General features: G+C 56.8%; 2 protein-coding genes across 2 annotated transcripts in view; one reads left to right on the forward strand and one right to left on the reverse strand.

Moving 5' to 3' along the window:
- Positions 1-1305: 1305 nt before the first annotated feature.
- PLEKHG4 (pleckstrin homology and RhoGEF domain containing G4) lies at positions 1306-7948 on the forward strand. Its single transcript, XM_060129802.1, has 20 exons — positions 1306-1810; positions 1953-2048; positions 2124-2247; positions 2337-2430; positions 2517-2591; positions 2675-2791; positions 2949-3047; positions 3141-3289; positions 3442-3580; positions 3675-3791; positions 3966-4148; positions 4404-4906; positions 4982-5228; positions 5946-6035; positions 6118-6339; positions 6434-6604; positions 6679-6856; positions 7231-7347; positions 7494-7730; positions 7818-7948. The coding sequence occupies exons 1-20, from the start codon at positions 1306-1308 to the stop codon at positions 7946-7948; spliced, it is 3594 nt and encodes a 1197-aa protein (XP_059985785.1).
- An 846-nt stretch (positions 7949-8794) lies between these two features.
- The window catches only part of KCTD19 (potassium channel tetramerization domain containing 19), a 32284-nt gene continuing 26948 nt past the window's right edge, over positions 8795-14130 (reverse strand). Inside the window, exons 11-16 of the mRNA XM_060130729.1 lie at positions 13843-13954; positions 12819-13446; positions 10644-10835; positions 10312-10466; positions 9878-9979; positions 8795-8961 (exon numbers count right to left, since the gene is read on the reverse strand). Of these exons, the coding sequence (XP_059986712.1) occupies positions 8848-8961; positions 9878-9979; positions 10312-10466; positions 10644-10835; positions 12819-13446; positions 13843-13954 (1303 nt within the window). The 3' untranslated portion in view covers positions 8795-8847. The remainder of the gene's footprint in view (positions 8962-9877; positions 9980-10311; positions 10467-10643; positions 10836-12818; positions 13447-13842; positions 13955-14130) is intronic.

Consider the following 14130-nt stretch of genomic DNA (forward strand, 5'->3'; position numbering starts at 1 on the left):
TGGTGCCTGGGACTGAGGACTGGAAGGAAGATGGGGTCTGCAACGGAAGGGCCCCTCCCTCCCACCCTCCATGAAGATACCCCTATTGGCTGCCAGCAGCACCAAGCAGCTGGCCTGGGTTTAGGGTGTCTTCCTAGAGGCCTCCTGGGCCCCTGGGCCCACACTTTTCTTCTCCCAGCTGACAGGAACGAGTGCTCCTTGTCTTGCTGAGGGAGGCTGTGGTAGGGCTCCCCGCATCCTGCGTGCACTCAAGAGCAGAAGCGCCCCCCTCCCCTACGCCGCCACCCTGCAAGCCCCTTCCCTCAGCCCCAGGCGGACCCCTTGCTCACTCACCCTCGCGCACCTACGCCGCCTTCCCCAGCGGAGGAGCGCTTCCGGCGCGCTGAGCAGGCGCGGTGGGAAGGCCGTTGGTCGCTGCCCCAACCGGCGAACTGAGAAGCTAAGTCAGAGTCAGCGGGGTCTTGGGCGGCGGCGCGGGGGAGGGCGGTGAAGCTGAGGCGTCCGGGCCCGCGGGGGACAAGGGGGTGGATGGGCCGGGGACGCTGCGAGAGCCCGCGTTTTCGCTCTTTCCGGCCGGCTCAGGCGGCTGCCGTCGGGCCTGGCGGGTGGGCTGTGGCTGCGTCCTCCGGCCCCCAGGAGGCGGTGCGGCGTGGCGCCCGGTCCTCTGCCGCGGTCGTTCCCGCCCCCGCGGCCAGGAGGCGGCGCCCGTCAACGCCAGGCGCCGCGCCGTACCCGCCGTCGAGGCGGCGGTGTGGTACGTTCGAGGGCTCTGGCTGCCTGGCCTCCCGGGTTCGGGGTTCCCCTCGGCGCGTACCCCGGGCGTGAGCGCGGCGGGCGGGCGGGCGAGCGAGGGAGCGGACGCGCAAGTCCCCGGGTGGTGGGGGGAGGGGGGCGCCAGGGTCGGCTGGGCCCAAGGGAGCGCGAGCACGAGGCAACGCTCCGCCCACCCCGTGAGCGTCCCACCAGCGTAGGCCCGCCCAGCGTGGCGGCAAGTGAGCGTTCGAGCTTGGGGCGCTCCCGGCGAAGGCCCAAGTGAGCGTGGACCCGCGAGCCGTGAGCTGGAGGGAGAGACACCGGCTCTTCTCCCCGCTCCTCAGGCCTGAACTGCGGCACTGACTGCGCTCCCTGAGCCGAGCACCAAGACTGGCACCTCCTACGGCCTAGTGCCTTCTACCTGCATCGCCCGCTCAGCCCTACCCGACCATCTTCAACCTGTTTCCTGGATGAGCTGAGGCCTCAGTTCACACCGAGGGCTTAGCTCCTCTGCCACTTGCTGGGAGTAGGCCCACCCTTAAGGAAGGGGTGATGGAAGGGCCCCTGGAGGATGGGGATGAGTCGTCTGCCTCCCAGGGCCACGCCACCGAGTGGAGGTTTGCTGTGTGCAGTTTCAGAGATGCCTGGGATGAGGGGGAAGCTGCTCTCCAGATGCAGGACCCCAATCCTCCGAGCCCACCAGCAGGGGCAGCCCAGGGGGAAGGGCTACAGGGCAGCCCTCTGCCTGGTGAGCTTCAGTCAACTCCAGGACAGAAGGTTGCAGATGGGTCGGGGGATGGCCAGAGGGGTGTATTAGGAGGTTCCTTAGTCCAGCGGGAGGAACCAGCCTCCTCTGGAATGGAGATCCTCCTATGCCCAATGTTCTCCCACCTTAGTCTGGCACAGGGTGAGAATGACAGCCAAGGAGGAGGCTTGGCAGGGGACTCAGTTTCAGGCAGGGCAATGCCAATCCGCTTGGACCCTGAAGGGTTGGACAGTGACCCTGTGAACCTCGGGGATCTTTTATCTGAGACATCATCAGAGCTACTGGAGGCAGGTAAGGAAGGAAAGTCTTGGAAGGGAGTGAGGGTACCTGGATGTGGGGAGGCCTCTGACTCTACTTAGGCTAAAGCCCAAGTTCACGTAGGGGTCTCTGGGTAAATGGCCCAATGTAGACCCAAGCCATTTTCCTTCCCAAGACCCCAACGGATCCAGGCTCCTTAAGTCCACTGACTGCCTCCTGGCCCAAGACCTCGCCTGGGAGCTGCTTGCCAGTGGCCTGGCTGCCCTGCCAGGTAACTGGGAGACACTAGAGGCAGAAGAGGTGGGGTGACTTGATTGTGCAGGTGTTCACTGCCTTCTCTGCACAGGCACTCGGGATGTAGAAGGCAGGGCAGTGCTGCTTCTGAGTGCCCATAACCCGGCCTGGCTTCACCCCAAGTGCAGCAGCCATGAACTCATCCGCCTCCTGCTCTACCTGCGAAGCATCCCCAGGTTGCAGGGTGGAGGTTGGGGGACAGAACCTGAGCAAGGGGATGGCAGGGTTGTGGAAACAGATACTGAACCAAAGCCTGCTCCTTTAGGCCCAAAGTACAGGCCCTGGGACTGACCGTGTTAGTGGACGCCCGAATTTGTTCCCCAATCTCTTCCCTCTTCTGGGGGCTCAGCCAGCTGCAAGTGAGTACAGGATTATAGCTCTCCTCTTCCCCCCCACAACCCTTTTTATAGGGTTAGGAGCAGGGCTGAGCTCAGATTCCTTGCAGGAAGCAGCCCCAGGGTCGGTGCACCAGGTGCTGCTAATAGGAAAGATGCCTCAGGAGGTGCCTTCAGGGCTGCAGGTAGGGACTGAGCCATTTGGCCAGGGTGGAGGTGGGGCACTTCCCCACCAGGCCTGAGTCCACTACATCTTCTTTTTCTGCAGTTAGAGCAGCTGTCCTCTGATCAGAGCCTGCTGACCCACATCTCCACCTCGGGGTTGCCCACTTCACTAGGAGGAGGCCTGCCTTACTGCCACCAGGCCTGGCTGGGCTTCCGGATGGTCAGTGCACTGGGTGGGGCATAGGGTGGGTAGGCAGGCAATCTGGCCAGCAGAGGAGGCTCCCCTGGGCTGGCTTGAGCAGTGCAGTGGCCTGGGATCCAAGATGCCTGGGACTAGCACTGTGCACTGCCCTGGTCATGCCTGCCTCTGCTCACAGCGTCTGGAAACCCTACAGCAGAGCTGCCAGGTGCTTTGTGCCCTGCTCCAGGGGGCCATTGAGAGCATGAAGGCTGTGCCCCAGCCCATGGAGTCTGGGGTGAGTGTCTCCTTTCAGCACCTCCCCCAATGCTCCCTATCTTCTTCCTCTTCTCCCATGCACACCTCCACTGCCTGTTGCCCTTAATCACAGGAAGTCGGTCGGCTGCTGCAGCAGGCACGGGTCCTGATGCAGCATGTGCTAGACTCACCTCAGTTGGCATGGCTACAGTGCCAGGGAGCCTTGGAGCTGGCATGGCTGAAGCAGGAGGTTCCAGAGGTGACCCTGAGCCCAGACTACAGGTAGGTGCAAGCCCAAATCTTTCCCCAGCCCACCATATCCCATGCCAAGGACTCAGTGGCTGGCTCAGAACCAGCCAGGATTGTGGTCCTAGGACAGGGTGGAGTGGAGCTAGGCACTCAGCAGGGGCGCTAAGACATGTACCATGCACCAGGCCTGCAGTGGACGAGGTTGAGGAGCTGTATGGTCGTGTGGATGGATTGCTGCACCAACTGACCCTGCAGAGTAACCAGCGAGTACAAGCACTGGAGTTGGTCCAGATGCTGGAGGCCCAGGAGGGCGAGCTGCACCAGGTGAGAACTATCTGCCCAGGTGGGCGTCACCTTTCGTCTCAAGCATCACCCCCACCCCACAGCAGCTCTCTTTTCTTTCTTTGTACTCCTCCAGATTGAAGTGTGGTTACAGCAGGTGGGTTGGCCAGCACTTGAGGAGCCAAGGGAACCCTCATTGGACATGCTGCTTCAGGCCCAAGGCCCTTTTGGGGACCTGGACCGAATTGCCCAGGTGAGTTTAGTTACTTGTTCATTGAGCACGGAGAGAGAGGGGAACGGGTTGGGGGTGGAGGGAAGGTCTTCACAGAAGTGACTGATGAGGACATGTAGACATCTGTGGAAAAGACCAGGGCTCGCGGGCTGCACTACCAGGCCCGGGCTTGGTGAGCCCAGTCTCTGTCTCCAGGAGCAGGTCAGGCGAGGGGAGAAACTTCTGCAGCCACTGGTTGGCTGGGATGCGGCTGAACTGGGCCCCGCTGGGGCCCGCTTTCTGACCCTGCAAGCCCAGCTGACTGACTTCTGTAGGGCTTTAGCCCAGCGGCGGCAGCGGCTGGCGGATGCTGAGAGGCTGTTGCAGCTCTTCAGGCAGGTGGGTGAGGGGTCCCACCCCTGGCTCCAGGCGGTCAGTGAAGCCAGAGGGGCGGCTGCTCGGCTCTACGACAGCTTGGGCTTTGTTGTATACCTTGCCTGTTTTCTTTTCTTGTCTTCAGTCTGACCCCAAAATCCTACCACTGAGGATGCAGCCTGGGGCCAACATTCTCTGGGGATGGGGGGAGGTAGAGGAGAAGGCTCAGCAGTCTTGGTGGGATCCTTCCTCAATGCCTATCTGGCTTTGGTGTTGCAGGCCTTGATGTGGGCTGAGGAGGGGCAGCGGGTGTTGGCAGAGCTGGAACAGGAATGCCCAGGGGTTGTGCTGCAACGGCTGCAGTTGCATTGGACCAAGCATCCTGACTTGCCTCCTGCCCACTTCCGAAAGATGTGGGCTCTAGCCACAGGGCTGGGATCTGAGGGTATCCGCCAGGAGTGCCGCTGGGCCTGGGCGCGGTGCCAGGACACCTGGCTGGCCCTGGACCAGAAGTTGGAAGTTGCTGTGAAGCCATCACTGACAGGTAGCACAGCTAGCTTGTGTGTCAGCCGGGTACTGGCTGTACCTCCTTCCCCTCCCCTGAGGAAGGCATACAGCCTTGATCGGAATCTGGGACTGAGTCTCAGAGAATCTGCCCACCACTGCCACCATGAGGCCATTGTGGCTGCCTGCCACAGACCAGAGGCTGGAGTTGGTGCCCAGTCAGGGTCATGCCCCACCATGCCTCCGCCAGGTGGCTCTGAACCCAGGAGTCCCAACAGGTAGGCAGTGAGCAGGGCGGGGAGGGCAGTGTGGCAGGGCAGATGTCTTGGGTCCTGATTCCACCTACCTGGTAGACTCCATCTGGTGCTGGCGGAGATGGTGGCTACAGAGCGGGAGTATGTCCGTGCTCTTGACTATACCATGGAGAACTACTTCCCCGAGCTGGATCGCCCTGATGTGCCCCAGGGCCTCCGTGGCCAGCGCGCCCACCTCTTTGGCAACCTGGAGAAGCTGCGGGACTTCCACCGCCATTTCTTCTTGCGTGAGCTGGAGGCCTGTACCCAGCACCCACCCCGGGTGGCCTATGCTTTCCTGCGCCATGTAAGCTCCTCAGGCCGTACAGGCCCTGGCTGATTCTGCCACATTCAACAGAGAGCTACTGGGCACGTGCTTGGGGTCAGGCCCTGTGATGGGTACAGCTGTGAGCAGGACCAACCGGTCCCTGTTTTTCAGGGTGCTCTTAGTTTAGCAGAGGAGACATAAAAGTAAAAAAGATAATTCCATGTTATAGTTGAGGTTAGGGGGGAAAAATGGGATAGATAGGTGATTGTGAGTTAGCAGCAAGGCAGAGGTATCCCCTTTAGAGAGAGCAATTAGGCCGCTTAGAGGAGCTGATGTTAGAGCTAAGGCCAGAGGGAGGGGCTGCAGTCAGAGCATTCCACCCAGAGGAAAGATCAAGTGCAAAGCCCTGGGCAGGAAAGAGGCCCAGTGGTCAAGGAAGAGAGAAGTCAGTGTAGCATAGTGTAGTGAGCAAGGGAAGGTGTAGTCTGAGGTGAGGTGAGATTAGAGCACTGCCCTCAGAGCTGTGGGAGCAGCAAAGCTGTATGCGGGACTTCTTCCCCAGAGAGCCTGAGGGCAAGCCCCTCTCCGCACAGTGTCTCTTGCCAGATCACCCGTCATTCAAAGCAGGGCACATTGGCTCTGTGTGGGGAGGCCTCCTTGGGACCTTTAGGCATTTTGATCCTCCCAAACTGAGAGTGGTTTGGCCCCCTTGGATGCTGGCCCATTTGCACCAGAGCAAGCTGTGTATCTTTGCAGAGGGTGCAGTTTGGGATGTACGCACTCTACAGCAAGAATAAACCATGCTCCGATGCCCTGATGACCAGCTACGGTCACATCTTTTTCAGGGTAGGTGAGCCTGAGACTAGTGGGAGGGGGGGATGGAGCAGGTAACCTGAAGCTCCCTGACGGTCTCTTACGCACCTGGCAGGACAAGCAGCAAGCACTGGGGGACCACTTGGACTTGGCCTCCTATCTGCTGAAGCCCATCCAGCGCATGAGCAAGTACACACTGCTGCTGCAAGAGCTGGCACGGGCCTGCGGGGGAACCGTGCCAGAGCTGAGTGCCCTGCGGGCTGCCCAGAGCCTCGTGCGCTTCCAGCTGCGACACGGCAATGACTTGCTAGCCATGGATGCCATCCAGGGCTGTGACGTGAGTCATCGCAGGCTGTGGTGGGCAGGGGCAGTGGGTGTGAAGGGAGGGGGTTAGAAGAGGCTGGGGAACCCACTGGGCCCCAACTTGGCAGGTCAACCTCAAGGAACAGGGGCAGTTGGTCCGACAGGATGAGTTCACGGTGTGCTCTGGGCGCCACAAGTCCCTGCGTCGTGTTTTCCTCTTTGAGGAGCTGTTGCTTTTCAGCAAGCCTCGCCGAGGACCCAAAGGCATCGACACATTTGCCTACAAGCGCTCCTTCAAGGTAGGCCCACTCAACCCCTCCCTCTGCTCCCTGCACCCCCAGTGCCTCACTAAGCTCCTTTCCTGGCCACACAGATGGCAGACCTTGGCCTCACTGAGTGCTCTGGGGATAGCAACCTGCGCTTTGAGGTCTGGTTTCGCCGTCGCAAGGCCAGGGACACCTTTGTGCTACAAGCTGCCAGCTTGGCCACGAAGCAGGCTTGGACAGCTGACATCTCCCGCCTGCTCTGGAGGCAGGCTGTCCACAACAAGGGTGGGTCCCTGCCCCATTTCACCCCACACTCCCCTCCTTGGAGAGCTTACATTGTCCCAGAGGGGCCCAAGGAGGGCCTAGGGACCTGGAAATACTTGGGAGGGTGGAAAAGTCCCTCAGCAGCAGGCAGCACAGGGGAAAGAACTCCAAAGTCAGGCAGTCCTGCAGTCAGTCTCAGACTGTGCACACAGTATTAACCTCTGAGTGTCAGAGGCCTCATCTTTAAGAAGAGAATTATGACACCTCATGGGATTGTTGGGAAAGGCTCAGTGCACAGGACAATCTGCAGGCTGTGGGTGTACAGGAGAGACTAATATAAGGGGAAAGAGTGATAAAGGGCTGGGCTCATGTCCAGATGTCCACTCTCCACCCAGAGGTGCGCATGGCTGAGATGGTGTCCTTGGGTGTGGGGAACAAGGCCTTCCAGGACATCACCCCCAGCAAAGAAGCTATCAACGACCGCACCGTCAACTATATCCTGAAGTGCCAAGGTAGCAGGCAGGCTGCGGGGGGTTGGGGTGAGGAGAGCTGCACAGGTGGCAACATGGACCTCTGTCAGCCCTAGCCTGCGCTCACCTCAGGACCTTGGCCCACCTGGGCTCTGGCCTGTCCCAACCTGACCCTCTTTCTCATACAGAAGTTCGCTCTCGGGCCTCCATTGCTGTGGCCCCATTTGACTATGACAGCCCTTACCTGGGGGCCTCAAGCTCCCTTTCTGGAGATCCTGCTTCTTGCTCTGTACTGGGGTCCCTCAACCTGCATCTGTACAGAGACCCAGCTGTTCTGGGCTTCCGCTGGCCCCTGTATTCCACCGGCTTCCCAGAGGAAGCAGTACTGGAGACTGAAGCTGAGCTGGGCAGCCAGCCATCTTTGAGTAGGTCTGGGCTTGGCCAGAGGCAGGAGGGCATGGCTTGGGGTCTGGGCCTCCTCTGCTGACAGCTCACCCAGTCTCCCTTATTAGTTCCTGAGGACTCAGAGGTCTCCTCCCAGTGCCCGTCAGCCAGTGGCTCCAGTGGCTCGGACAGCAGCTGTGTGTCAGGGCAGGCCCTGGGCAGGGGCCTGGAGGACTTGTCCTATGTGAGTTCCATTTAGCCTTATACCCACCAGCCCTTTCTCAGCCCTGCCTGGGCCTATGGCTGCCTTGCTTTTAGGTGGAAATGGGGGTGGTAGGTCAGAGCCATTCCTCAGAGACCCCACCTGGACCCCGAGCCAGGGAAATACATGTTCGTGCCTAGCTTTGCACCACAGGTCTGAGCCTGGGCTTGAAGGTGGGCCGTGGATCCAGGAGTTGCTAGATCCAAGGAACATCACCTCTCTCAAGATCTGCTATGACCAGGCCATGGGTGGCACCTGGGTCACTTCCAGCCCACATGCACAGCCCTGTCGACTACCCTTTCTGATGTCTGTGTCATTGGACAGATCAGCAGGGACCTCTCCAGGGGATGCTGGTTGCAGAGCCTAAATGAGCACCCTGATTCTGGGCCCCTGGCCTCATGTCCCCTTTTTCTCTCCCCATCTCCAGCTCCCACCCCAGTTGTTCCCACCCAGAACAGAGGGTGGGTGTTTGTTTCTATGCTGTAGGCTGGTGGGACATCTAGTGACTGGGCTGCCCCACCCCTCAGTAGGAATACAGGTGGGTTCCTAGCCACTGCTTCCCAACCCCTGGTCTCAAAGCCAAGCTCATCCCTGTTGGACTCTTACTCTTGCCTGCCCTGGCTCCCTAGGCCCAGGCCCTTCTTTCCTGGGTCAGTTTGGTTATATTGATTCAAAGCTTTTGAATAGATTTCAGTTTAAGATTATTTCACTGGTTGTAAGGTCTTTGGTGTCTCAGAGACTGAGTCCAGACCCTTGACTTGTGATTTATTCTTTGTTTATAATAAAAAATAAACTAACACACCCTTGGACGGGCACACACATTCTGGGGACATCCCTGGTTAAAATGAACCTTGGCGATGGGATGGGGTGTTTGTGGGGCAGCTTCTCTGGGCACCTTAGCCATCTTGTAAATACTTGCTCAGGAGAGAGTAAGAGACAGACCTCGACAGGCCCCTCTGGATGAGCAGGTCCACACAGCGGCCATATTTCCTGGCAAAAGGCAGCGTGAGCTGGAAGGAAAAGGCTGGTCTTATTCCTGACTTCTTGGCTGTGTGGATGGGGTCCTCCTATCTGGGTGGGGGCAGGGTCAAGGCAAGGCTACTTGATGCTGTTGAGCTCACTTCTGCCTAAAGGCGTCTCACAGACCTGTGGTTTCAAGTGGCTACCAGGGAACACAACAGAATGAATAGAGGGCCAAAAGTGCATGTTTCCTGCCACTGGCTTTCCACTTTCTAGTCGTAGGTGCTGACTTCACTTTCCACTCAATAGACTAGACAGAGGATAGTAACTTGGCACTTTTGTGTTTATAGTGAAAGATGTTATAGTAATGTACTTGATTACAGAAATGCCAGATTAATGAAAAATTAGCTAAATCTTTTTCACCTACAATGTTAAAATAAAAATGTGAATCCTAAAATTATTTTAAGGAATCAAAAAACAAAAAACCTGAGTCATTCCTTTGCCCTTATTGAACATTTTCCTTTTCTTTGTAAAAACTGCTTTAAAGCAGCTTAAGTGTAAAAGGAATGTACAAAAGTACTGACATCATGGCTGAGTAGGTGAAGTTGGTATCAGTCATTGAAAACATCTATCTGACTCCCAGTAGTTTCTCGGATTTCAGCACCCCAAAACCTTGAGCTCGTAGAATGTGCTTCCCTGAGTATAGTCAGGGTTGTTAGTGATGAAGGCTAAATTGGTAAAATGGGAGGAAAACTACAAAAACCAGTGGCCTGAATATTGCTTTTTGACCACTCTAGACAGGTTAATTTCATCCATTGTTCCTCCCTCCCTGGGACCAGAGACTAGAGGTCTAGTTGCCTGTCTTGCCTTCTGGGCAGCACTGGCCTGGCCCTCATGCAGCAAGACAGTGTCCATCTGAGGCATCTGGAGGGTCGCCATTCCCAGTGGGGTGCAGGAGGCCCTCACCTCCACCCAGCTGTACAGATGTTCCTGGGTGTACCGGTCATCCTTGAAGCCAGTGATGGCCAGCAAGTCCACCACAAACTGCTTGGGGCTGATGTTCAGGGTCTGCCAGAAGAGCCCACAGTCAGGCAGGGCTGGGGGCAGCAGTGTGGCACACATTTGCTCCCAGCCCCTCAGAGTGGGATGCAGAGCAGGGGCTTCCCTGGGCCTGCAGGAGCTGCAGAGGTCAGAGGATACTATCAGTTCAAACTGCCTCTTGGCCAAGGCTTGGCCCAGATGCTGCTGCCCTGTCTCCCTGTCCCTGCCCTTCTGCCCCTGATCTCTTCCCCTTACTCCCCTGACCCTGTATCTTGGCTTGCTTCCTCTTGCCTTGCCTACTTACCGTGGAGGCAAGGGAAAGTGGAGAAGGAACAAGGCCTGAGGCCTATCACACATACCCACAGCCGGTTGGCCAGGGAGACCACCTTGGCTGTGATGGCTTTGGGGTCCTTTTGCCTGATGGAATCCAGAATGATGTCAGTCAGGAAGCAGTGACATTTCTGTGCGTAAAACATCTCTTCCCAGGACAGAGAGAAACTCAGGAAAGTCACCTCTGTGGAGGAGAGAGTGGATGTGGCCACATCTGCCACGGCTAGAGCCTTAGAGCCAGCCCGGAGTAAGGGAGAGGTGTAGGGCTTCCAAGGGAGACTGTATCCCTGAAGTACCCTGGGTGAGGGCTCAGGCATCTCCGCAAGGAAGTGCAGGGCCAGGCATGGCTCCAGAGCCTTACCTCGGGGCTGGGGGCTGGCTGTGGGTGGCATGTGTGTGAGGTTGTCCATCTGTGTGGTATAGATGATGCTGTCCTCAAAGAACATGCAGGAGCCATCACTACCCACCACGGGGGGGTGGGTCACTTTGAGGATGACCCCTGTGCTGTCCACCTCACTGGCCTCAGGCAGAGACTGCTCAGGGGCAGGACTTTCTGTGAAAACAACACGGGGAGAGGGCCCTCCTTAAGCCACCTCAGAGCCCAAGCAGGGAGGAGACCTCTGGCAACAGACCAGTACAGTCAGTCACGAGCCTTTGCCTCCAGCTTCTCAGAAGTGGTACCCTGGGCTGGCAGGGGCATGTTCTGGCTCTCCTCTCTACATTGCCCTTGAATCACTGCAAGCCAAATCCTGAATTTCAGAACTCCAAGGAACTTTCCAAATCCTCTGTTGAACTAGGACTGGTAGTAAATAGAGCTGATAATAACCCAGCTGGGGACTGGAAATCTTAGTAAAATTATGAGAGGAGCTTTTGTGGGGAGTTGCTGATGCATATCCATTCTGACGAATACGCTTGAGGGACTTCCCTGGTGGCACAGTGGTTAAGAATCTGCCTGCCAATGCAGGGGACACAGGTTTGATTCCTGCTCTGGGAAGATCCCATGTGCCGCAGAGCAACTAAGCCCGCGTGCCACAACTACTCCGCCTGCGCTCTAGAGCCCTCGAGCCACAACTACTGAAGCCCACGTACCTAGAGCCCATGCTCCGCAACAACAGAAGCCACCGCAATGAGAAGCCCAGCCACTGCAATGAAGAGTAGCCCCCGCTCACTACAACTAGAGAAAGCCCGTGCACAGTAACAAAGACCCAACGCAGCCAAAAATAAATAAATAAATTTATTTAAAAAAAAAAAAGAATCCGCCTGCGCATGCAGGGGACATGGGTTCGATCCCTGTTCCGGGAAGATCCCACATGCTGTGGAGCAGCTAAGCCTGTGCACCACAACTACTGAGTCTGTGCTCTAGAGCCCTCAAGCCACAACTACTGAGCCCGCGTGCTGCAACTCCTGAAGCCCATGGTCCTAGAGCCCATGCTCCACAACAAGAGAAGCCACCACAATGAGAAAGCCTGCACACTGCAATTAAGAGTAGCCCCAGCTTGCCACGACTAGAGAAAGCTCGTGTGCAGCAACAAAGACCAGCGCAGCCAAAAATAAATTTAAAAAAATATGCTTGAGAAACCAACTTGGGGCTCACAGGTGGGGCCCAAGGAGACCCCTCCAAGCAGGGCCTGAGCCACTAAAAGGGAAAATGACAGAATACTGTAGGAAGGACTTTGAAGGTGCAGAGGAAACAGTCCGTCATAGCAGTTCTCAGCTCACTTCCCTGGGCTGCTCCACACTTCCCCACCACACACACACCTGTCTATTCAGCCCAGTCCCCATATACCCTCCTGTCTTCTGGACTTCTCCCCTTAGATGTCCATCAGTACCTCACATGCAATGTGTCATCTTCCCCAAGTCCTACTTCTCTTGTCCTTCCTACCTCAGTAACCATCTACCCCCTTGCAATCACCCAAACCAGAAACCTGCCCCCTCCTTGGCCTGATACTTTCCTGCTTCTTCCAACTGCCTAACTTGTTTCATCTAGAATGATCTTGGCATTTCTAACACGTATCCTCCTGCTGCTGCATTTCCTCTGCCCTGGAACAAACTTTCTAAATGCACACCTGACTGCTTGCTTCCTTGTTTAGAATGCTTCAGTGGCTGTCCGCTCCCCTTAGGATCAGAACAAACTGCTAGGTCCTGAACCTGACCCACAAGACCTGTCCTGATTTCCTTATGTCTTCAGCCTTATCTCTTTATCACTTCATGTGAAGCCTGGTCTCCAGCTGCTAGACGCATGACTTGTGTTTCCTCAAGCACCCAAGGCTTCTCCTTCTTTCCCCTGCTGACTCCTCAGCCCCCAACCCTTCTCTGTGCTCCTATCACTTTATAGGCACTTCCTCCCATATGCCTCAAGTAGTTTCTCAAGCCTCCAAGTCATGCCAGTGTGCCTGTCATTTCTGGGTCTTCTGCTTGGCATCAGTGAGTGCAGAGCTCTAGTCCCCCTTAATCACTGACTCGCTCTGTGGTGTTGGCCAAGGTTTGCCTTCTCTGTTGTAAATGAGAATTAGGTCAAGGATGGGACAGGACTCACCTCTCTCCTTTGGTCTCTGCTTGCCCCAGTCCTTCAAGGTGACAGCTCTTTTCATGGGGAAGTATGGCTTAAAGGTTGGCTCTGGCTCCTTGTCTTTGGTTCCAGCTCCAGCCCCTGCCTGTGGGCCTGGGTCCTTCTCTGAGGCTGTGTAATGGCCTTTCCAGGAAGCTGAGGTGCTGGGCTGGGAAACAGCCTCACCTCCTGAGGGGAGCTTCAGGGTGGCTTCCTCCAAGGAGCTGCTCGGGGGGCCTGGCAGTGGCTGGAATTCCCATTGTTTGCAATTGACCATGTCCCATTCCCTTACCAGGGAGATGAGTTTTTGCATGGGGGTGACAGGAGGGTCTTTGCTTTCAGATTTCTGTGTGAGGTTGACTGTGGTACACTTCTTCTTGGGAGGACTCTCAGGGTGGGCCCCCCAGTGTCTAGGGTTGGCACATAGACCAGGACAGTGTGAGTATGTGCTGGGATTACCCGCCCTCTTGGCACCTCGGCATAGGGACACCTGGATTGTCCGGAAGTACTGCTCAGCCTCCTCTATCTGGCTGGACCTGGCCAGGGTCCCCTTGGCCTTGTTCCGTGGAGTCCTGTCACTGCAGTCTTGGAACTCCATAGGTATGCAAGCTGTGGTCTGGAGAGGGAGGGCACAGCAGCTCTGGGCATTTTGTGCTTCCACATCGAAGCCTTACCCAAGATCTCATAAGCTGGGTCTCTAAGACTTCACTTGCTTACCCAGAACAATCCCATCCCCCACATGGGTCTTACATTTGATATTTGCTCAGTCTGAGTGGGGGTGGTACCAGCCCAGGGTCCTTTCACACACCAAAGGGACATATCAGCATCCCAGGCCACAGGCAGCCAGCATTTCCTGGTGTCTCCCTCCAGGTTCAGAAACCAGTCACTGTGCCAGGAGCCATGTAGGCCCGGCTCTTTCAATTTGCCATACCCCTCAGTAGCGGTCTGCCCTCTGAGCCCTGTGCTGGTGCTCTTTCAGGATAACACCAAACCAAAGAATGCTGGGACTTACTTCTTTGGCATCTCTACTGAACTCCACCAGTGACCCTGGCCCTTCTGTCACCACATGCAGCCTTCTGATGGGAAAAACTTCATTTCCAGATTCTTTCTCCTGGATCCATGACCTGCAGACTCCAAGAGGGTTTGGTTAGTAAGCAGAAGCTTCCACTAGTCCATTGACCAGGTCTGCCCTCTGGCTGGGAGTTAACTCTAGACAGCAGGGGAGAAGGGGCTTTAAAGGGTTTTGCTTAGGTCCCTGCCCAATCCTGGGCCTGCTCCACCCCCTTAACTCTAAGGAGAA

Source organism: Lagenorhynchus albirostris, chromosome 19, assembly GCF_949774975.1.
Source record: "Lagenorhynchus albirostris chromosome 19, mLagAlb1.1, whole genome shotgun sequence".
Taxonomy (NCBI): domain Eukaryota; kingdom Metazoa; phylum Chordata; class Mammalia; order Artiodactyla; family Delphinidae; genus Lagenorhynchus; species Lagenorhynchus albirostris.

Bases quoted from the DNA above. Each gene is read 5' to 3' on its own strand.
- PLEKHG4 (XM_060129802.1), top strand. From the start codon at position 1,306: ATGGAAGGGCCCCTGGAGGATGGGGATGAGTCGTCTGCCTCCCAGGGC. The intron at 4,149-4,403 runs GTGGGTGAGGGG...TTGGTGTTGCAG, and splicing joins TGTTGCAGCTCTTCAGGCAG to GCCTTGATGTGGGCTGAGGA. The intron at 6,036-6,117 runs GTAGGTGAGCCT...CGCACCTGGCAG, and splicing joins ACGGTCACATCTTTTTCAGG to GACAAGCAGCAAGCACTGGG.